The sequence below is a fragment of the Vipera ursinii genome (assembly GCF_947247035.1).
Source record: "Vipera ursinii genome assembly, chromosome: 5".
In the NCBI taxonomy this organism is placed as follows: domain Eukaryota; kingdom Metazoa; phylum Chordata; class Lepidosauria; order Squamata; family Viperidae; genus Vipera; species Vipera ursinii.
In genome coordinates this window covers 63,265,138-63,289,759 of record NC_139518.1, presented here as the reverse complement: position 1 = coordinate 63,289,759, position 24,622 = coordinate 63,265,138, and the positions used below count along the sequence as shown (strand labels likewise).

Sequence of the window (24,622 nt, the reverse complement as noted above, 5' to 3'; positions counted from 1 at the left end):
ATATTGAATAATGATGCTCATGCTCAAAAATTTGGACAGATAAATGCAACAACTTGATAATAAGCAAAAAGTGCTTTTGTTTAGATCAACCATCACTCATACACAGTAAAACAGAAACTGAACAAATCAAAAGCTACATGGCAGCTCTTTGTACACTCAATGGGCCAACTGCTGTCACCTTTTACTATCATGCATTATGTCCCAGGGTAGACTGTTTTTGAAATTAAAAAGCTGGAAGATGAAGAGGATGAAGAGATAATAAAAAATCTTAATCTCTAGCATGTATTTCATGTTACAAAGATTTCTCATTAAATACACAAAATAGTAGGACTGTTGCAATATTTTGAAAGATGCACCATGCACAGGAGCACAAAGAAAGTACTTCTGTTTGAACTAGTAATGCAGCTGTTTCCATTTCCTATCAAACACGGTTGCTTCAAAGGCTGTTCCTGACTATGCATGCAGGATTATTTTAATAATTTAAAGAGAGATCTCTTTTTCTTCTCCAATCCAACAGAGACACACCCTTTTGAATAATGACACACATTTGAGGTATGTCAAAATGCAATTTTATATCTGATTGCTATAATTTCCATAAACTTTGTAGAAAAACAGCAGTAGCTTAAGATATTTCTGAAAGGCACACAATCAAGTCTTTGTAACTGTCACTTATATACACATATTGATTATATTCAACCTGTGTTAATTAACTAGCTTAATTAATTGTTTCCAAAATTTTTAAATTTTAACTTCGTTATTAATGCTTCCAGCAAGCTGTGTGCTTTTATTTCTTCTAGTATTCTTACCAATTTTCTACACGCTACAATTTAAAGGCATACTTTTTTTCCCCTAAAATCAACTTTCACAGTGATACATCAGAACTGGGAAGACAAGGGCCTTCAGAATATGTATGTTTGTCATCAATGTATTATTTGTGCAGTTATATACATACATACATACATACATATATATATCTGTCATAGTCTTTCTCACAGATTTCTATTTATTTCATGACTATAGTCGCCATTCCTATGAACTTTTTTTAAACAAGTTTTATTAATTTTCTAATTTTACATCCAAATATTTATGAAGCAATTGGTGATTGGGTAGTCAAGAGTCCAATAACAAAAATGTTTTGTACATAGCTCAGGTTACATCAACAAAAATTCCCTCTCCAATTCCCTTAGTTACAATATCATAATCAAATTAATACATTCTAGTTGTGACACAATCAGTTAGAGCAATTATCAATATATTTTCACATATACTTATCCATGTCCTGTTTTTAAGTTTTACCTAATTTCAATACAGTGCTCCAAATTACCCTATAGCAGACATGTCAAACACAAGGCCCGGGGGCCGGATACGGCCCGCGAAGTGGTTTCATGTGGCCCACGAAGCCATCCTGGAAAAAGTGAGGGAACGGCCCCCACTGCCTTGGCCCTGGCCCAGAGACCCTCCTTCTGCCAGAGACCCTCAGATCTGTCCCACTCCTGCCCAGGCCCCCATAGGCACCCTTGATGCGAAGGATATAGAGCTGGCCACGCCCACCCAGTAGGCCATACGCACTCTAGCCATGCCCACCCAGTAGGCCACGCCCACCCAGGCCACACCCACCCGGTCCCCTGAGGGCCACCGCAATGCTGATGCCGCCCTCCATGAAATTGAGTTTGACACCCCTGCCCTATAGTATCTAAAAGACTTAGTTTTCGTGTGGCCCATGTTGCCCCTATTTCATTATATAGTAATTATCATATCTGAAATACATACATTGTTCATTTAAGCGCATTCTTATTTTATTTCACTAAAACTTTCGCTAAACTATTTTTGTTTGGGAAACTTCAGAGTAAAAATAAATTACTGCACTACAAATCTATGATACCTGTATATATCCACCAGCAGGTATAATTAGAAATGGAAACAGAGATGGAAATACTGAATTCGTTAAAATGACATTAGATCTTAATGGGATTTATTTGACTTTGCTGGAATAGTTTCTGTTAATTAAATGTTACTGTTTAACGTACAACTCAGAAGACAGGACTAAATTTTCAGTCATGTGATTATTCCTTATTAAGGAATACATTTCAGAAACAATCATGAATCAATGTCTATGAATACCCTAATTACAAATTTAGTGATAAGATTAAATCCTAATCAGAAGAAAGAAACCCAGTTTAGGGAATCTGCTGAGAGTATATTGTGATCTCAAGCTAGGTAGAAAATGGGCCTGCACATGTTGGACATGCCCCTTATTCTCCCTGACCATCATGTATATTGCTGGAGATCTGAAAGAAATCTGTATTTCTTTAATAAATCAAGACTTTTTGCTTGGTATGAAACCCTATATTGTTAGGACCTGATTCACATAGACTGCTGTGTGAATAAGACACACATGTGACTATAGGCATATCTCAGATCTCCAGATGAATATCTGGATATTGGGAAAATAGATGTGCCTGCATGAACAACAAGTTTGAATGTTTGAACTCGCCATGTATTCAACTGGAGACCTAACCAGGCCCTAACTATGAACAAAAATAGTCAACAAGACATATTTGTGGTCTCTAATAACTAATCTATTTATATCAATCTGCATAATACATTTCCACTTCTGATAATACATTTCCACTTTTATTTTGTGATTGATTACAATGCAAATACAGGAGCAATTACAATATCCAAAATCAGTATTTATTTGCATTCTTTCTTCTATCATTCTTTGCAAATATATAACTTATAAAATTCATCTGCTAAAATGTAATATATTTTTTGTTCATTCCATCACAAATACTAACACTAGGAAGAGGCTGTCCCAAAGGTGTTTTTTTCAATAGGCAACTGGACTTTTGCGTTTTTCTTTGAAGACGTTTGGCTTCTCATCTAAGAAGCTTCTTCAGCTCTTCTTGAATGAGAAGCACAATGTCTTCAAAGAAAAACAAGAAAGTCTGGTTGCCTCTTTAAAAGCACCTTTGGGACAACCATGACCTGGATGACTGAAAATCTCCATAGATATAAGAAGAGGCTGGTTTTAGACTGAAATTGTTTTAGACTAAAATTAGACCCAGATTGTTGGGGGCAATAAGCTGACTTTGTAATAATGCTGCTTTGTTGTTGTTAGCTGCGAAGTCGTGTCCGACCCATCGCGACCCTATGGACAACATTCCTCCAGGCCTTCCTGTCCTCTACCATCTTCTGGAGTCCATTTAAGCTCACGCCTACTGCTTCAGTGACTCCATCCAGCCACCTCATTCTCTGTCGTCCCCTTCTTCTATTGCCCTCGATCTTCCCCAGCATTAGGCTCTTCTCCAGGGAGTCCTTCCTTCTCATTAGGTGGCCAAAGTACTTGAGTTTTAGCTTCAGGATCTGGCCTTCTAAAGAGCAGTCAGGATTGATCTCCTCTAGGACTGACCGGTTTGATCGCCTTACAGTCCAAGGGACTCGCAGGAGTCTTCTCCAGCACCACAGTTCAAAGGCCTCAATTCTTTGGCGCTCAGCCTTTCTTATGGTCCAACTTTCACTACCATACATTGCAACTGGAAAGACCATAGCCTTGACTATACGCACTTTTGTTGACAGGGTGATGTCTCTGCTTTTTAGTGTGCTGTCTAGATTTGCCATGGCTTTCCTCCCCAGGAGCAAGCGTCTTTTAATTTCTTGGCTACAGTCCCCATCTGCAGTGATCTTGGAGCCCAGGAAAATAAAATCTGTCACTACCTCCATTTCTTCCCCATCTATTTGCCAGGAATTGAGAGGGCCGGATGCCATGATCTTGGTTTTCTTAATGTTAAGTTTCAACCCAAGTTTTGCACTCTCCTTCTTCACCTGCAACAAGAGGCTCTTTAGTTCTTCTTCACTTTCTGCCATTAGAGTGGTATCATCTGCGTATCTTAGGTTGTTGATATTTCTTCCGGCAATCTTAATTCCAACTTTTGATTCATCTAGCCCTGCCTTTCTCATGATGTGCTCTGCATATAAGTTAAATAGGCAGGGCGACAGTATACAGCCTTGCCGGACTCCTTTCCCAATTTTGAACCAATCAGTGGTTCCGTGTCCAGTTCTCACTGTTGCTTCTTGACCCGCATATAGGTTTCTCAAGAGACCAATAAGATGGTCTGGTACTCCCATCTCTTTAAGAACTTGCCACAGTTTGTTATGATCCACACAATCAAAGGCTTTAGCATAGTCAATGAAGCAGAAGTAGATGTTTTTCTGGAACTCCCTAGCTTTCTCCATGATCCAGCGTATGTTGGCAATTTGATCTCTAGTTCCTCTGCCTCTTCGAAATCCTGCCTGTACTTCTGGTAGTTCTCGATCCACATACTGCTGAAGTCTAGCTTGTAGGATTTTAAGCATGACTTTACTAGCATGAGAAATGAGTGCAATGGTGCGATAGTTTGAACATTCTTTGGCACTGCCTTTCTTAGGAATTGGAATGTAAACTGATCTTTTCCAATCCTGTGGCCACTGTTGAGTTTTCCAAATTTGCTGGCAAATTGAGTGTAGCACTTTTACTGCATTGTCTTTTAAGATTTTGAATAGCTCAGCTGGAATACTGTCACCTCCACTAGCTTTGTTGTTGCTCAGCTTTTCTAAGGCCCACTTCACTTCACATTCTAGGATGTCTGGCTCGAGGTCAGTGACCACCTCATTGTGATTATCAGGGACGTTAAGCTCATTCTTGTATAGTTCTTCTGTGTAATTTTGCCACCTCTTCTTAATCTCTTCTGCCTCTGTTAGGTCCCTGCCATTTTGGTCCTTTATCATGCCCATTTTTGCATTAAACGTTCCCTTCATTTCTCCAATTTTCTTGAAAAGATCTCTGGTCCTCCCTATTCTATTGTTTTCTTCTATTTCTTTGCACTGTTCATTTAAGAAGGCATTCTTATCTCTTCTAGCTATTCTCTGGAATTCTGCATTCAATTGGGTGTATCTTTCTTTTTCTCCCTTGCCTTTCGCTTCCCTCCTTTCCTCAGCTATTTGCAAAGCTTCCTCAGACAGCCATTTTGCTTTCTTGCATTTCTTTTTCTTTGGGATGGTTTTGGTTGCTACCTGTTGTACAATGTCACGAACCTCTGTCCATAGTTCTTCAGGCACTCTGTCTATCAGATCTAATTCCTTAAATCTATTTGTCACCTCTACTGTATATTCAACAGGGATATGATTTAATTCATACCTGACTGGCCTAGTGCTTTTCCCTACTTTCTTCAGTTTAAGCCTAAACTTTGCAAGGAGAAGCTCATGGTCTGAGCCACAGTCAGCTCCTGGTCTTGTTTTTACTGACTGTATAGAGCTTCTCCATCTTTGGCTGCAGAGCATATAGTCAATCTGATTTCTGTGTTGACCATCTGGTGATGTCCATGTGTAGAGCCGTCTCTTGGGTTGTTGGAAAAGAGTGTTTGCTATGACCATCGTATTCTCTTGACAGAATTCTATCAGCCTGTGCCCTGCTTCATTTTGCACTCCAAGGCCAAACTTGCCTGTTATTCCAGTTATCTTTTGGCTTCCTACTTTAGCATTCCAATCCCCCATGATGATAAGAACATCATTTTTTGGTGTTAGTTCTATAAGGTGCTGTAGTGCTTCATGTTGTTGTTGTTAGCTGCGAAGTCGTGTCCGACCCATCGCGACCCTATGGACAACATTCCTCCAGGCCTTCCTGTCCTCTACCATCTTCTGGAGTCCATTTAAGCTCACGCCTACTGCTTCAGTGACTCCATCCAGCCACCTCATTCTCTGTCGTCCCCTTCTTCTATTGCCCTCGATCTTCCCCAGCATTAGGCTCTTCTCCAGGGAGTCCTTCCTTCTCATTAGGTGGCCAAAGTACTTGAGTTTTAGCTTCAGTATCTGGCCTTCTAAAGAGCAGTCAGGATTGATCTCCTCTAGGACTGACCGGTTTGATCGCCTTGCAGTCCAAGGGACTCGCAGGAGTCTTCTCCAGCACCACAGTTCAAAGGCCTCAATTCTTTGGCGCTCAGCCTTTCTTATGGTCCAACTTTCACTACCATACATTGCAACTGGAAAGACCATAGCCTTGACTATACGCACTTTTGTTGACAGGGTGATGTCTCTGCTTTTTAGTGTGCTGTCTAGATTTGCCATGGCTTTCCTCCCCAGGAGCAAGCGTCTTTTAATTTCTTGGCTACAGTCCCCATCTGCAGTGATCTTGGAGCCCAGGAAAATAAAATCTGTCACTACCTCCATTTCTTCCCCATCTATTTGCCAGGAATTGAGAGGGCCAGATGCCATGATCTTGGTTTTCTTAATGTTAAGTTTCAATCCAAGTTTTGCACTCTCCTTCTTCACCTGCAACAAGAGGCTCTTTAGTTCTTCTTCACTTTCTGCCATTAGAGTGGTATCATCTGCGTATCTTAGGTTGTTGATATTTCTTCCGGCAATCTTAATTCCAACTTTTGATTCATCTAGCCCTGCCTTTCTCATGATGTGCTCTGCATATAAGTTAAATAGGCAGGGCGACAGTATACAGCCTTGCCGGACTCCTTTCCCAATTTTGAACCAATCAGTGGTTCCGTGTCCAGTTCTCACTGTTGCTTCTTGACCCGCATATAGGTTTCTCAAGAGACCAATAAGATGGTCTGGTACTCCCATCTCTTTAAGAACTTGCCACAGTTTGTTATGATCCACACAATCAAAGGCTTTAGCATAGTCAATGAAGCAGAAGTAGATGTTTTTCTGGAACTCCCTAGCTTTCTCCATGATCCAGCGTATGTTGGCAATTTGATCTCTAGTTCCTCTGCCTCTTCGAAATCCTGCCTGCACTTCTGGTAGTTCTCGATCCACATACTGCTGAAGTCTAGCTTGTAGGATTTTAAGCATGACTTTACTAGCATGAGAAATGAGTGCAATGGTGCGATAGTTTGAACATTCTTTGGCACTGCCTTTCTTAGGAATTGGAATGTAAACTGATCTTTTCCAATCCTGTGGCCACTGTTGAGTTTTCCAAATTTGCTGGCAAATTGAGTGTAGCACTTTTACTGCATTGTCTTTTAAGATTTTGAATAGCTCAGCTGGAATACTGTCACCTCCACTAGCTTTGTTGTTGCTCAGCTTTTCTAAGGCCCACTTCACTTCACATTCTAGGATGTCTGGCTCGAGGTCAGTGACCACCTCATTGTGATTATCAGGGACGTTAAGCTCATTCTTGTATAGTTCTTCTGTGTAATTTTGCCACCTCTTCTTAATCTCTTCTGCCTCTGTTAGGTCCCTGCCATTTTGGTCCTTTATCATGCCCATTTTTGCATTAAACGTTCCCTTCATTTCTCCAATTTTCTTGAAAAGATCTCTGGTCCTCCCTATTCTATTGTTTTCTTCTATTTCTTTGCACTGTTCATTTAAGAAGGCATTCTTATCTCTTCTAGCTATTCTCTGGAATTCTGCATTCAATTGGGTGTATCTTTCTTTTTCTCCCTTGCCTTTCGCTTCCCTCCTTTCCTCAGCTATTTGCAAAGCTTCCTCAGACAGCCATTTTGCTTTCTTGCATTTCTTTTTCTTTGGGATGGTTTTGGTTGCTACCTGTTGTACAATGTCACGAACCTCTGTCCATAGTTCTTCAGGCACTCTGTCTATCAGATCTAATTCCTTAAATCTATTTGTCACCTCTACTGTATATTCAACAGGGATATGATTTAATTCATACCTGACTGGCCTAGTGCTTTTCCCTACTTTCTTCAGTTTAAGCCTAAACTTTGCAAGGAGAAGCTCATGGTCTGAGCCACAGTCAGCTCCTGGTCTTGTTTTTACTGACTGTATAGAGCTTCTCCATCTTTGGCTGCAGAGCATATAGTCAATCTGATTTCTGTGTTGACCATCTGGTGATGTCCATGTGTAGAGCCGTCTCTTGGGTTGTTGGAAAAGAGTGTTTGCTATGACCATCGTATTCTCTTGACAGAATTCTATCAGCCTGTGCCCTGCTTCATTTTGCACTCCAAGGCCAAACTTGCCTGTTATTCCAGTTATCTTTTGGCTTCCTACTTTAGCATTCCAATCCCCCATGATGATAAGAACATCATTTTTTGGTGTTAGTTCTATAAGGTGCTGTAGTGCTTCATAGAACTGGTCAATTTCATCCTCTTCAGCACTGGTGGTTGGGGCATAGACTTGGACTACTGTGATATTGAATGGTTTCCCTTGGATTCGAACTGAGATCATTCTGTCATTTTGAGGATTGTATCCCAGTATTGCTTTTCCTACTCTTTTATTGACTATGAAGGCTACTCCATTTCTTCTGAAGGATTCTTGCCCACAGTAGTGTACCTGATGGTCATCTGAATTAAATTCACCCATTCCTGTCCATTTTAGTTCGCTGATACCTAAGATGTCAATGTTCAGTCTTGTCATCTCTTGTTTGACCACGTCCAGTTTTCCTTGATTCATGGATCTTACATTCCAGGTTCCTATGGAGAAAAAATCTTTACAGCATCGGACTTTCCTTTCACCACCAGACACATCCACAGCTGAGCGTCCTTTCGGCTTTGGCCCAGTCGCTTCATTCTTTCTGGCGCTACTAGTACTAGCCCTCTGCTCTTCCCCAGTAGCATATTGGACGCCTTCCGACCTGAGGGGCTCATCTTCCAGCATCATATCGTTTTGCCTTTTGGTACTGTCCATAGGGTTTTCATGGCAAAGATACTGGAGTGGGTTGCCATTTCCTTCTCCAGTGGATCACGTTTTGTCAGAACTCTCTGCTATGACCTGTCCGTCTTGGGTGGCCCTGCACGGCATAGCTCATAGCTTCATTGAATTACGCAAGCCCCTTCGCCACGACAAGGCAGTAATCCATGAAGGGGGTAGTGCTTCATAGAACTGGTCAATTTCATCCTCTTCAGCACTGGTGGTTGGGGCATAGACTTGGACTACTGTGATATTGAATGGTTTGCCTTGGATTCGAACTGAGATCATTCTGTCATTTTGAGGATTGTATCCCAGTATTGCTTTTCCTACTCTTTTATTGACTATGAAGGCTACTCCATTTCTTCTGAAGGATTCTTGCCCACAGTAGTATACCTGATGGTCATCTGAATTAAATTCACCCATTCCTGTCCATTTTAGTTCGCTGATACCTAAGATGTCAATGTTCAGTCTTGTCATCTCTTGTTTGACCACGTCCAGTTTTCCTTGATTCATGGATCTTACATTCCAGGTTCCTATGGAGAAAAAATCTTTACAGCATCGGACTTTCCTTTCACCACCAGACACATCCACAGCTGAGCGTCCTTTCGGCTTTGGCCCAGTCGCTTCATTCTTTCTGGCGCTACTAGTACTAGCCCTCTGCTCTTCCCCAGTAGCATATTGGACGCCTTCCGACCTGAGGGGCTCATCTTCCAGCGTCATATCGTTTTGCCTTTTGGTACTGTCCATAGGGTTTTCATGGCAAAGATACTGGAGTGGGTTGCCATTTCCTTCTCCAGTGGATCACGTTTTGTCAGAACTCTCTGCTATGACCTGTCCGTCTTGGGTGGCCCTGCACGGCATAGCTCATAGCTTCATTGAATTACGCAAGCCCCTTCGCCACGACAAGGCAGTAATCCATGAAGGGGATAATGCTGCTTGGGGAGGGGCAAAAGCCCTAATAAGCAGGCATATACATAGAATGAAGGCTATTGCTAAGCACATTGGTTTGTGCTTTAGATTGTAAGCCGCCCTGAGTCTTCGGAGAAGGGCGGGATACAAATGGGATTAAAAAAAAATTGGCACAATTTCCATTTAGAAATAAAATACTAGCAATACAGCTGATTGCTAAAGATTATCTCTGTTTCCAATAACTTGCAATGTATATAATTTATTTCATCTTATTTTCTACTTTGGGCATAATATTTGTGTCAAGAAATCAGTGTTTTGAAATTATAGAATTCTGGAATACATAATTGTGTTAGTAGCTTTCTATCTTATAAGACAATCTGAACAGGTGCTGTGACTTTGGAGGAGCTGTATTACACATAGGAGATAAAAAGTTAAATGCTCTGTTGAAATATTAAGAATGGTGAGGTGTATTAATTTCAATTGTGTATCATTATAACTTTATTTACAAAAAATGTATACAAAAGAATTAGAAACAATTATGCATAATTATGTGCTATGTGTAAAATTGATCTGCTTCATATTGTCACTGCCTACCTAAAGAAAGCTGATTTCATAACAGGAATTTTAATTAGATAACATATGACTAAAGTCATCAAAAAACTATATCCCATCAATATCAGTATAAAATATCAGTATAAATTTTTTCCATCCTTTGAGTTTCAATGTCTGCTCGTTCAGTTTTCTGTGCTGAATTTAACAGTTCATTTTAGAACATATTTAATTTGATTTTGAAAAAAACAACAGTGTTTTAAATTATATTACCATTGAATTTCTCTGTTGCCAATCTCTAAACTCTGGGTAGTTTATTTAGAAAATACAATATTATGATAAAAATAAATAGATTCCACAACAGTAATTAAAACAGAAATAGGATTACAACAGGAGCAATCTACTTTTAAGCCTCTAGCACCTCAATGTCATGTGGAGAAGAAAACTAAAGCATCCCCTTCCAAAATAACTTTGTAGGATGGGCAAATTCAATTTGGAGAAATGTTATGTAAAAGCTACATGAACCTCAAATTCAAAATCATTCTGCTCTAACAGAAATCCCTTTCACAAAATTGCAAACCGATTACAATGAAAAACTTATAATTTATTCTCAAACCTGATGTAGGTAGAAATTGTGCTTCACCCTAATATAAAACTATTTCTTTGAATCTATAGTTCATTCATGATAACGTTTCAGAATCTTTCATTACATACTCATAGCACACAAAACTATTTTTAATCATTTCAGATGTCCAAAAACACTCCATAGCAAAGTGAAGCTCTGCTGTCCACCAATTTTAATTCTATAAATGGAACTAACCCAAAATGATGCCCAGATGGAAAAATAGGAAGGACAAGCAGATGAAGTATTTCACAATGAAGCACTTTTAGCCTTAAAAAAAAAAGTCAGCGAGGTATTTTCCAAATAAGGTGTGATATTCTAATTGTCATGAAGACAGGAGGAGAGAGGAAGGATACTTAAACTTGCAAGCATTTATAATAAAAGTAGTATTGGCCTGCATGACTTTGGTTTCCTAGTTTGGTCTCCATAGAAAGACTGACGCAAATATACAGTAAATGCATGGAAGATTTCTGGAAACATTCAAAATGTAAACATTAGCAAATTATAAACATTTTGATTTGTTTAAAAATATCGGCCATCTAATAATGTGATCTTATGAACCTGAACTTACCATAAATACTGATTTGACTTCAAACCATCTTAAAATACCAGGTAGTTTATACGCTGTCACATAAATAGTTCTCTCAATCCACATATTCTGTAATTTAAGAGAAAAGTTTTAAAGTAAAATGCTTGTAGACTGACAAAATTACCCTAATCCAAAATTTATACTTTCATTATAAAAATATCTAGTAGCAAATGTGCTAATGCCACAGTGGCAACACAACCACACAAAATGGATGAAAGAACATTTTTGCATCCAGTTTAATTAATTTTCTTTATGTTTTGTTATGAGCTGTATTGTATTCATATAGATCAGGGCTTTTCAACCAGTGGTACGAGTACCACCTGTGGTACATTGGCACCTGGGAGGTGGTAAGCGACCATCCTAGAAAAGTGGTAGCGGGGGAGGGGAATGAGTTGAACCGGTGGCAGCACCGCACAAGCCTGAGCGAGAGATGGCTGGAGCTACAGGGCTGTCAGGGCTCAGCAGAAGCGCCAGGATCAGCGCTTCTTCGGGGCTGTCAGAGCTCGGCGGAAGTGCCAGGATCAGTGCCAGGCTCCAGCTGGAGCTCAATGCTGATCCCAGCACATCTGCTGAGCCCAGAAGAAGCGCTGATCAGCTGGAATGTTGCAGCATCTCCAGGGTTTTGCGATTTACATTCAGATGCTTGGCAACTGATTCATATTTATGATGTTCACAGTGTCCCAGGGTCATGTGAAGTGACCAAAACCTGCTACAACCACCCAGCAAAGGGGGGGGGCGAATAAAAACCAAACGCCCCCACCCCACCCCCGCTGCCAATCTTCAACAGAATTGCTCACTACAATGAAAACCTAAGACAGGAGGAAGAGCGCCACCGGGTGGGCAGGCAGGTGTCTTGCTCGGCTGTGGCTTGGGGAGCACTTTTTTCAGTGCCACTGTAACTTCAAACAGTCACTAAGCAAACTGTTGTAAGTCGAGGACTACCTGTACTTCATCACTTTTTTCCTTTTTTTTTTTTTTGGTCATCAAGTTTTTGACACCTTGCTAGGCGACTGGTGGTACTCGGATGTTGCCATAACCTAAAAGTGGTACAATGGGTAAAAAAGTTGAAAAGCCCTGATATAGATGACACAAGTGAATTAGCTCTCCCCTCATTTCAAGATGTACATATATAAACAGCCTATTCTGCAAACAATTATTTTATCCTGTAGTATTCTGTAGACAGCTATTTCTAGAGGATAAAATTGCACAGAACTGTTGCTTAGAAAATGAATGAGAGAAAATCCCCAACTGGTGCAAATATCAGTTTCAGAAGATGGAGAAAAAGAGTTTAATTTCCTCTTTTTCCCTATTCTGACTCCTTTAATTATTTGTGTCTCCCATCCAGTTGATACAAGCTGCATATTATATGCAAAGAAGCATTTAATATTACTTGTAATTTAGCCTCAAGTAAGTGTTTATAATCTTTGTTTGCCAATAATGTGATCTGTACAGGGAGCCTAACTCAATGGAGACATCTTAGTTTTTGAGTAAATATTTTAAAGCATAAATTAGTTAAACTAAATAAAAAACTGGTATTAGTGAAAATCATTCGTGCAGAAATTAATTTTTCATGACTAAAATCTTTACATTAATGCAACGACTTTTAAAAAACTAAACACTATCTTTTTTTGTTCATCTTGCATTTAATGACAAGAAATTCCTTAACACTATAAAATAAATGTCACGTATACATACAAACTGTAAAGATTTACAGAAAGCGTATTATGCTTTCTCTTACATATTAGACAAGCACATTTAAAAGACATTAAGGAAACTGAATAACATGTTCAAATTACCGCAAATTCATTGTCTGGATTTTTCTCTCCTTTTCGAATGGGTCTTGAATATTCAAACCGCTGAACCTCATTTACCCTATAGAAACTAGAAAGAGATAAACACACAATTACATTTATAGTCACATATGGCCACTATATCTAAGATCACAATCAAGCTAAGTAATAAGCATTGTAGGAAGGTAATATTTTATAGGGCTAATATGTATCCTAGTAAAGCCTAAAATGAGGATTTTCAAACTGCAATATCACAATCCCCTAAAGCGATAATTGGAATTTTATTGTCCCACCCTTCTACCAGAAATCTTAGTGTCAGATTTTATGTTACTTGTTTTTCATAATTAGATTTTAATCTATGTACAGTATCACAAAGTTTTCTGGCTCTGCAATATCACAACTACCCAGTACTGCAGGCCTGTGCAGGGAAAATAAAAAGCAAAATCCAGAGTCAGGTTTTTCTCATAAAGATATACAGTATTAAGAGATTGTGATCAATCTAGGCTACTATTGCAGATGATGGTTGAATGGAAATTCTGCACTAGGACTTTCCAACGGAGACCGGAGAAAGGATTCTTTTCTCTTGGAAAGAGGATGGCAGACTGAAAAATACTATACATTCAAAACATACACTCATTATTCTATTATCTGGAAAACTCAGAACTAGTTCATACAGTATGTTCATCCTTAAAAAAGGTTTTTTTCCCCCAAGAGAATGAAAATAAACTCCTATAAATTGGGTTCTAAAAGCATTCAGTTGTTGAGATTCCTGTAATCAAATCCCTTTTCTCTTTTAATAAATCTGGTTAGAGAAGCTTTTTCAAGAGTCTTGGTTTTGGGTGCAGAGGTTTAATGCTATTGATACTATCAGTATTCACTGCAACTTATTTGGCAAATTGTATCATGACATATGCGGGTCAAGAAGCAACAGTGAGAACTGGACATGGAACCACTGATTGGTTCAAAATTGGGAAAGGAGTCTGGCAAGGCTGTATACTGTCGCCCTGCCTATTTAACTTATATGCAGAGCACATCATGAGAAAGGCAGGGCTAGATGAATCAAAAGTTGGAATTAAGATTGCCGGAAGAAATATCAACAACCTAAGATACGCAGATGATACCACTTTAATGGCAGAAAGTGAAGAAGAACTAAAGAGCCTCTTGTTGCGGGTGAAGAAGGAGAGTGCAAAACTTGGGTTGAAACTTAACATTAAGAAAACCAAGATCATGGCATCTGGCCCTCTCAATTCCTGGCAAATAGATGGGGAAGAAATGGAGGTAGTGACAGATTTTATTTTCCTGGGCTCCAAGATCACTGCAGATGGGGACTGTAGCCAAGAAATTAAAAGACGCTTGCTCCTTGGAAGGAAAGCCATGGCAAATTTAGATAGCACACTAAAAAGCAGAGACATCAACCTGTCAACAAAAGTGCATATAGTCAAGGCTATGGTCTTCCCAGTTGCAATGTATGGCAGTGAAAGTTGGACCATAAGAAAGGCTGAGCGCCAAAGAATTGAGGCCTCTGAACTATGGTGCTGGAGAAGACTCCTGCGAGTCCCTTGGACTGCAAGGCGATCAAACCGGTCAGTCCTAGAGGAGATCAATCCTGACTGCTCTTTAGAAGGCCAGATCCTGAAGCTAAAACTCAAATACTTTGGCCACCTAATGAGAAGGAAGGACTCACTGGAGAAGAGCCTAATGCTGGGAAAGATCGAGGGCAATAGAAGAAGGGGACGACAGAGAATGAGGTGGCTGGATGGAGTCACTGAAGCAGTAGGCGTGAGCTTAAATGGACTCCAGAAGATGGTAGAGGACAGGAAGGCCTGGAGGAACGTTGTCCATAGGATCGCGATGGGTCGGACACGACTTCGCAGCTAACAACAACAACAACAAAATCATGACATCTGTGGCCTATATGCAATTTGAATCAACTTGGTGGTGACATTATGACACATGACATTGCCCTTTTGCTCCTTTTGAGGATGCATATTAGTTTTTCAAATAAATAACAATGCTTTTAAACATAGTTTTCAGAATATGAAGATACGTTCTTTTAATGGTATACCAAGGCCTTAGATATTACTGCCATGATAACTGCTCAGGAAAGCTTTTGTTTTGATTACTAGTGGTATATAATATTTAGACTACATTTATTTTATGGGATACCGTCTAGAAGGAATTATAAGGAGGCACAGGTCGTACTGAATTGCAAAAATCCCTTATTGCAGTTCACCTAAAAAAAACCAAAACCTGATTGAAAATACTGATCTATCCAGTGAGATTGCCTTGTGTGTGTAGAAGAAAGGTAAAACAGAAATTGCACCAACCAAAAGTCATTCACAAATTACTCTACTTTTTATCAATATTGAAAAATAAACGAAAACAGAAAATGAGAGAGAGCAGCCATGAAATCAAAATTATTTTTCCCCCTGAGATAAATGGAAAAAGATAATCCCTTGCTGCACCTTAAACTGTCTATTTCTTTTTGTGTTGATGAATTTAGATGCAGTTCTTCAGGCTATTTAGCAGATAATACATTTAAGCAAGTGCAGTCTGCTAAAGCTATTCTGAGTAATTCTCATTTCAAATGTGTCTGTACCTTAAAATTTGCTCTGATACAGGCTTGTGAAATTTTGATGGTAAGTCCAGTTTTGGCTTTACTGTAAAGCACTGGATATCTGTGTTACATGTTAAGAATTACAGTGATGTCTAGTTAAAGTTATGCAACTAGAGTGCCTAATTTATCACACACACACACACACACACACACTGTACACTAAGTAAAGATAAAAAATAATTCACTCAAATTGTGCTTGACTCTTATGATTTCTTTGACCACCATAAGGACAGGAAGTAGTCTGCCTGCCACTGTTTTTTCCTCCCAATTTCTGTTGTAATCTATAGCTCTGGGATTTCTTCTTGGTGCATCACTTGAGTATGATCCAGACCAAAACCTGTTTAGTTTTCTTCGTGATCAGCCAACTTTGGCTAAATCTGACTCCATCTTATCATCTTCGCCTAGATACAACTCTTATGTAACAATAAGAGAATGTAGGTACAGCAAGAACCCCATGAGTTGTTGAAATTCTTATTACACCAAGGCCATCAAAACTTTTAAAGGATACATTGACCAGGAGAATTTTTAATATCTTCACCAGGAGGTGATGTAGTCTTCATTTTTTCTGCATTAGGAAACTGTGTTAATAATCTTGCTTCAAAATCTTCACGACGTTCATATTCTTTTCCTCGATAAATAAAAACTTTGTTCTATAAACAGACATATATTTTAAGTTTTTGACAGATTCCACTTAAATATACAAATGCACACAATTTATGGTTAAGAATATCCTTAATTGTTTCTATATTATTATTTTTTTTATTTTTTATTTTAATTCCATTTATATCCCGCCCTTCTCTGAAGACTCAGGGCGGCTTACAAGCTTAGCAGTAGCCTTCATTCTATGTATATGCCTGCTTATTAGGGCTTTCACACACACCCCCAAGCGGCATTATTACAAAGTCAGCTTAATTGCCCCCAACAATCTGGGTCCTCATTTTACCTACCTCTGAAGGATGGAAGGCTGAGTCAACCTTGAGCCTGGTGGGATTTGAACCTGCACTAATTGCAGGCAGCTGGTGTTACTTAAGGAGGCATTAGCCCACTGCTCCACTAAGGCTCTTGTTTATGTTGGTTTCTAGAAATGTTTATGAAGCTAAACATTTCTTGAAACCAACAGAAAATAAAATTCTATACAAATCAATAGGTTTTTTTTAAAAAAGAGGTCCTGAAACAAGAATATACTTATACTTCTACATATTTACTTAAAATTCATCAATTTTTTATTCTGACACATATTTTTGAATTAAATGAGTACATTACAGTTTTCAACTTATGGAATGGAAAATTATTTGTGAAATGAGGTTCTTTTATGATTATGACCATTTTATCCTGGCTAGATGAATTCCCATAAAAGTTTAAATGCTCTTTATAGATTAAATCTGGATTTACAGAAAAAAAAATCTACTTAAATTTACTAAACCTGTCAGTCATAGACTCAACCAAAACAATGTTCCCAAAGATTTTACTGGGTCTATTCTAAGAATTATTTTCTTTGGATTGAATTCTATGTGCATTTGTATTACTACTATATAAGAATCAAAGTTTTTAGAGCACAAAATAGATCAATATTAAACCAGTAGGCAGGGGAATTTAAAAAAGGTTATTCTTAAACATTCTTTTGTGACTACTTAGCCTTACAATTTTTTGCTCCTCACAACAAATGCGAGTGTACTGTTTTATTAAGAAAGCTAACATATTTTGATTAATATTTTTGTAAACCTAATTTCATTGTATTTTATCTATGAAAAGTTTATTTGTATTTCCATTTAGCACATAAGCAATTTCTGCTTTTATATTTCTATTTTAAAAGAAAGAAATAATGCACTTGAACTTGTGAAACTTGTTCTGTTTCATTTCTTAGGATAGCACTGTTATTTCACAACCTACATCTTACTCATATTCAAATATTTTGGATGGCTTTGCTACCTCCCCAAGTGATTTCTCATGGTTTTCCAAAATGCTGCATTTAATTATTCAACATTATTAGCATTTATCTCTACAACTGTGAAGCCAGCAAGGAAATACCATTTTCTAGCAATTTTTTTTAGTAAAACACAGGTGGATTTCATGATTCACTTGGCTTTTCATCCAGCATCCAACCTTGAGAAACAAAACATTGGTTAATGACTTGCTAAGCTTATAGAAACTGGAGTGGAAGCACGAAGTTAAATTCTAGAGCACCAGAAAATGTCTGAAAAGCTATCAAAATGTTAGCCAAAATTCAAGAAAAAAACAAAACGAGTGTTCATTATTGTACTATGACCATCCACTGTATCTTCCATTCTATTTTATTCCCAATAAAAAGGATTTATGAACATTTAGAACACAGTCTTTCATTCAAAATGTATAGGCTACAAAATGTGTTTTTCTGGCCTGCAGCATTGATTTTGATTTAGTAGAGAAGTTTTTTTTTTACTTACCCGTAAAAATGTCGGAAACCCTTGTCCATAATATCCAACTGCAAAGTAATCTGGTTTAGGTCTTATTACTTTCACAATATTTTCATAAAACTGTGCTTGTTTTTTCTGTTAAGAAAAACATAATTTTTAGAATGTTCTTGTTCTGGAGATTATATTTTCTTCATAAACCTTTCCAATCACAGCTACTTATAAATAAGAAACATTTAATGTATTTCACCCTAATTCTATAGGATGCTATTGCAGGCATGTTAACAAGATAATTTACTTTGTGTGCAAAATCTAATAGATAAATGGAAAAGAGAAGACCAATTTCTCTTAATTTGTTTTATTTATGGGCTGTACTGAAAGTCTTTTGCAAGTATATCAGCTAGTAGCCAAGGGGAAAATCTGATGGTCAAATATAGAGAATTACTTGCAGCTTTTATAGCTGAATCAGGTGGAACAAATATGCAGTGGTATCTTTCTAAATGGAGCAGACTTTTAACAGGAAGATAAATGAAATTGCTATTGGAAGTACTTCTTCCATATCAGTAGATGCTTTTGATTGAAGCAGGGTAGAGTAACAATCTAATGCTCAACTCTTAATAATCTAATGCTCTACTCTGGCACTACTCTACTGCCAAAGAGTAGTACTCCTTAGTCATACTGCTGCTTTATTAATATTTTCTAATATTTCTTTTTTAATATCCAATACTTCTTTGCATATATTTTCAAATGGGTGTGTAGTTATGGTCTCTCTTGATCTCTGTGTATATTAAGTGGTGATATATATTCAAGTACCTACTCTTATAATGTTCCTATATATTGCAAAGTATAACTTGGTGTGAAACATATTATGATATCTGAATTGAATCAAGCAGCAAACTAGAAAAAGAAGCATATTCTTACACCTAATTCTTAGATATGAAACATGCCTGCTCTCTCTATAGTAAGACTGAAGCTATAAGAATTGATTGGAAAGTTCTGCATTAAGAGGCCCCAAAGCATTATATACGTTTTTTTCCTCATTAATGGTACACTTAATCCAGCATGTGATACTGTTTTACCACTTCACAGGTTGCTTTTTGATCATTTGTTCGGCCGCAACATGTTGACTGCCTTGATCCCAAGGGATTCTACAGAATATTTTATACACATGCATACATATGGGCAACCGTCATCGTATAAACAATGGGATGAATTAAAAACTTTTAATTTAAACTTGCTTTTTTTGTGTGAAGAGAGCAGTGTGTGGGTGTAGATACAGTGTCTGTGTATCACGCCCATAATAGACAAGCTCAGCGTGATTAATGATAAAGGATTTAGGGATTTTGTATTTTGAATAAAAATAGATGAGCTTTACTTTTTATCAGGCTTAACTCTCGGATAGTCAAGATGTTTCGTGTCTTTAGACTATAATTATGTTAGATATAAAATTCTGATTCTAGGATGCTGCTTGATTCGACTCAGATATCATAATATTCTTTTACACCAACTTATACTTTGTGATGCATAGAAATACTGTAAGAGTAGGTACTTGAACATATATCACCACTTATTATACACAAAAAACAAGAGACCCATCTGAAAATATATACAAAGAAATTTGTGAAGTTTCTGTGCACAAGGTTTCACAAGCTAATTGTTTAGTAATAAACATTACACTATAACTCTATAGTAAACTCTGCTCTTAAAACAGGCCCAGACCACTACTGAAGTCAGTCCTCACTTAACAACCTACATGGTCCTTACTTAACAACAGCAACCAAGACTGTCAGAATAGCTATTGCTAAGTGATGTGATCATGGTATATTGAGTTTTACAACTGCATTGCTTAGCAACAGAAATTATTTATTTATTTATTATTTAAATTTGTATACCGCCCTATTCCCGTAGGACTCAGGGCGGTTTACAGGGAAAAATTAAAAATACATAAAGTTAAAATTGATTAAAACTAAGATTAAATTAAGTCCCTGAATTTAAAGTAAAACCCCATTAATAAATAATTAAAACCCCTCAGTCTAGGCCAGACAGCTCAAAAAACCAGGTTTTCAAGTCCCTGCAAAATGAGCGAAGGTCGGGGGCAGTCCTAAGCTCCGTGGGAAGTTGGTTCCAAAGGGCCGGCGCGCCCACAGAGAACGCCCTTCCCCTGGGAATAACCCACCGGCATTCCTTGACCGGCGGTACCCTAAGAAGGCCCTCCCTGTGGGAGCACACAGGACGATGGGAAGTTGATGCCGGCAGCAGGTGTTCCCTTAGATAATTATGACCCCAATTACCATTTAAGGACTACCTAAACTCTAAAATCAGTAGCAAATACGTTAAAAAAGGCTTATTTCTAATTCAAACATGTTACTTTAAATGTGAAATATGTCTTGAAATAGTGCTATATGAATTTGCTTTGAAATTAATACTGAGATACTTATGTTAAGTTTCACGTTTAGAGTTTATGTTGTTTCATGTTTACAAATGAGTTAAAGACAAACCTACCAGTACTTCACTAAGTTGTTCATAATCAAACATTTCATTTTCATATTGTTCTGCAAGCTCTTTGCCCAAGACAATGGCTTCTTCCCACATCTGTTAAAAATATAATTACATTTTAATTAACTTTAAACATATCTTTTCAAAATTCAGTATTTAAAACTAAAACTCAGTTAATATTTATTCAAGAACAGCAGTAAAAATTTCAATTTTATCTCTGCTTACCAAACAGGTTCTAGCTAGCCATTCAAGGTGGCTAATCAGAAAGGTAAACATAAAGAATTAAGTAATATAAGGACACCGACATAATTTAAGTATTAACCAATTCAGATTAAACTGTCCTGGCTAGAGAGAAAGTTTGATTAATTTCATAAAAATAGGAAAAGTATAGAGCTCAGCTATCATACACTACATTCCACAGTGTGGGAGCAGTACAGAAGGTGCCTTTTTTTTTTTACAAAAAACTACATCAAGTCTGGCAAAAAACATGTAGGAAAATGCGTCATAGTCTGATGAGATTAAGGTTGAACATTTTGGCCCTAATTCCCAAAAGTATATTCGGTGCAAAAGCAACACTACATATCACTAAAAATACACCAGGGAAACGTGGTGGTAGCAGCATTATCCTTTGGGGTTGCTTTTCCTCTCCTGGAATGGGGCTTTAGTCAACTGTAAGCAGTTCCAAATATATATATCAATACATTTTGGCACAAAACCTTTGGCTTCTGCCAAAATGCTGAAGGTAAGAAGGAATTTCATCTTTCAGAATAATAGTTTGCATACCTGCAAATCAACAAAAGAATGGCTTCACCAAAAGATCAAACTTTGGGAGTGGGCCAACCAGAGCCTAGATCTGAATCCAATTGAAAATTTGTGGGGTGATCTCCTGTGCACAGGATTTGTAATACTTTTGCATGGAAGAGTGGGCAAAGATTTCCAAGACAAGATGTGCCATGGTGATAGGCTCCTACCCCAAAAGACTGAATGCTGTCATAAAATCAAAAGGTGCTTCAACAAAATATTAGTTTAAGGATGTGCACAGTTATACAGTCATGGTATAATAATAATAATAAGTTGGAAGGGACCTTGGAGGTCATCTAGTCCAACCCCCTGCTCAGGCAGGAAACCCTATACCATTTCAGACAAATGGCTGGCCAGTCTCTTCTTAAAAACTTCCAGTGTTGGAGCATTCACCACTTCTGGAGGCAGGTTGTTCCACTGGTTAGTTGTTCTAACTGTCAGGAAGTTTCTCCTTAGTTCTAGGTTGCTTCTCTCCTTGACTAGTTTCCATCCATTGCTTCTTGTCCTGCTTTCAGGTGCTTTGGAGAATAGCTTGGCTCCCTCTTCTTTGTGACAGCCCCTGAGATATTGGAACACTGCTATCATGTCACCCCTCACCCTTCTCTTCGTTAAACTACACATACCCAATTCCAGCAGCCATTCCTTATAAGTTTTAGTCTCCAGACCTCTAATCATCTTTGTTGCTCTTCTCTGTACTCTTTCTAGAGTCTTTCTAGAGTCTCAACATCTTTTTTACATCGTAGTGACCAAAACTGGATGCAGTATTCCAGGTGTGGCCTTATTGTATGTTTTTTGTTATTTTTAGGGTGGATGGGTGGGTAAATTGTGTCTCCTTCTCCAAACTGATGATTGTAAACCTATTTGTCCATGACCCAAGTTGTCATGCTTCCTAACCTTGTCTTTATCCATAAAAAGAATATATGAACCTTGAATCAGAATTCACATTTCATCCTCTACAGCACAGAATATCCAGGGTATCAACATCAAACTGGATTAGGTGCTTATCTTAGTGGAGATATGATCCAATGATGGGAAAAAACATAGTTTAGAATGAACTAGTACTATATACAGTATTTGAGAATCAGTTTGGTCTAGTGGTTAAGGCACCAGGCTACAAATCAGGAGACTCTGAGTTTTACTCCTGTCTTAGACATGAAGTCTTTGGGCCAGTCACTCTCTCTCTGTCTGGCTCACTTCACAGGGTTGTTGTTGTGGGAAAAATGGGAAGAGGAAGTATTAGATATGTTCACTACCTTGAGTTATTTATAAAAATAAAGGTGGGATATAAACCAATAAACAATAAAGGTCACTTCATTTCAATTATGTATTCAGGATTTCTATTCTGCCTTTCACTACAAGACAATCAAATCGATAAGCAAATAGCACTTTGTTACCTAACAGAGCCTGCAGTCAAAGTAGAGGATCTAAGCAGAAAAAGAAAAATTAAAAGGAATATTTGAAAAGGTTCATTTGAGTCAGTCTGAAGGAAGGTCAGTGAGGAAGAGCAACTGTATTAATGGGGGGGGGAAGGGATGGTATAGACTGAAAACTTAGAAAATACTTTAAATAAGGGAAGCATTAGCAAAACTCAGCAATAAATTATTAGTTTGCATATTTTACTGACAACACATTGGGTTACTTACTTAATTAAAGTAAAAGAGCTACATAATTTATTCTAAAACAATCAGACATCAATGAAATTATTTTTAAAAATGGTAGGAAATCAGAAAAATATATTAAAAAGACCCAACATTCACTCGGCTATTTTATTCCTTTGGTTTAAAGTTTCCTTTTATTGAATTTCAATGCAAGTTGGCACCTCCATGGTTTCCTTTAATAGTACATGCAGATTCTACTGACAGAGTAGGCAAGAGCAGCTAATTCAGCATTTCAGGTGGGTCCCTGCTAAGACCTCGATGAAAATTACTTTTTTAAAACTATGAGTTGCATGAGTGAAGTCCTCTGCACCTGGGTTGGAGGAATTGTTTTTCTCTCTCATGACTGAATGTAAATAGCAGTGGTCTACAAGTGACACTAAATGCATTCTCAAGAATATTTTATTTTTACTTTCGTTTTCTTCATAGCCTCTTTAGACTGTCTTTCTCCCCCACTTTTTCCATTTCCTTTTGTCCTGTATTCCTTTTCTTATAATTCTCTTTATTTGCAGCAAAGCCACCTTGAAAAGTGGCGATTTTAGCTTATGTTTCATATAAATAAGTTTCATATGCATGAAGAAAAATAAACATCTAGTATTTTATTCCAAAGTTGTTTATCTAGTCATCAGAAGTAATAATGGGATAGACAAATTGCTCTTCTACAGTATACTTTGTAATCATCAGCAAAGTACAAGATGTACTTCAGTTGATAATTAGAGAATATCTCAGTGGCTTTCTAATCAACAAGAGTGAAATATGGAATGATGAGCACTCTCAGGAAGTCAGTTTTCTAAATATGGGTTTATTTTATCTTTCCCTTATTATCAGTATTTAGAGGGAAGATTCCCAAAGGTGCTACCGAAACATGTATGTCTCAATAGTTGAATTTCCTTGATCACCATATTGATGACAACCTTAGGAAACTACTGTAGTGCTGTGTTTTCATTTTTTCATTCCCTACTGAGAAGCTGAGATTCTTTCTCATCTTATTTATTTCTGTCCTCTATTGAAAAGATATTCAGAAGTTTCCTTCACTTATTTCTTATAAATGGGATGTAAATGCTTCATGGGGTATCATTTAGATCTTTACACAAACTTACACTGAAATTTTGTCTTTCTTTCTTTCTTTCTTTAGCTTTATGTGCATGAACTGTGGGAACAATTTATCTGAAATGCTTCAAAAAGAAAGAAAGAAAATGTTTTGATAACTCTGAAACTAGTACTGCCAATTTGAATGTGTGTGTGTGTGTGTGTGTGTGTGTGTGTGTGTGTGTATCCTCCTGTGTTTTTCTTGGATTTTATTTCTTTTGCTTCTTATTTCCTATATATTTGCAGTATATACAGCCCTAATATATGTAGTATCATTTGAAAGATAGATGAGGATCCTTGAGAAAAAGTGAAGCACTGAAGAAGCACTGAAGAAATGTTATCTGAAACTTCATTTTATTAAACACATTGGCTTTTTTGACAGATGCAGCACAGTAGGACATCTAGATCCCTCTGTTGAGTCAGGTACCACTATTCTATACCTTTGCATTTGTTTTTTCTTGCCTGTTTGGCTTTCCTTTTTTCA

The 24,622-nt window shown here is 37.7% G+C and overlaps 1 protein-coding gene across 3 annotated transcripts in view; it reads right to left on the bottom strand.

Moving 5' to 3' along the window:
- Window positions 1–24,622, bottom strand: part of DOCK1 (dedicator of cytokinesis 1) — a 455,801-nt gene that overhangs the window by 48,139 nt on the left and 383,040 nt on the right. For all 3 annotated transcript variants that reach the window (XM_083364099.1, XM_083364098.1, XM_083364097.1), the window contains 6 exons: window positions 20,600–20,689; window positions 18,131–18,235; window positions 16,216–16,357; window positions 15,690–15,768; window positions 13,097–13,181; window positions 11,283–11,369 (listed from right to left, as the gene is read on the bottom strand). In XM_083364099.1, coding sequence (XP_083220225.1) covers window positions 11,283–11,369; window positions 13,097–13,181; window positions 15,690–15,768; window positions 16,216–16,357; window positions 18,131–18,235; window positions 20,600–20,689 — 588 coding nt within the window. The remainder of the gene's footprint in view (window positions 1–11,282; window positions 11,370–13,096; window positions 13,182–15,689; window positions 15,769–16,215; window positions 16,358–18,130; window positions 18,236–20,599; window positions 20,690–24,622) is intronic.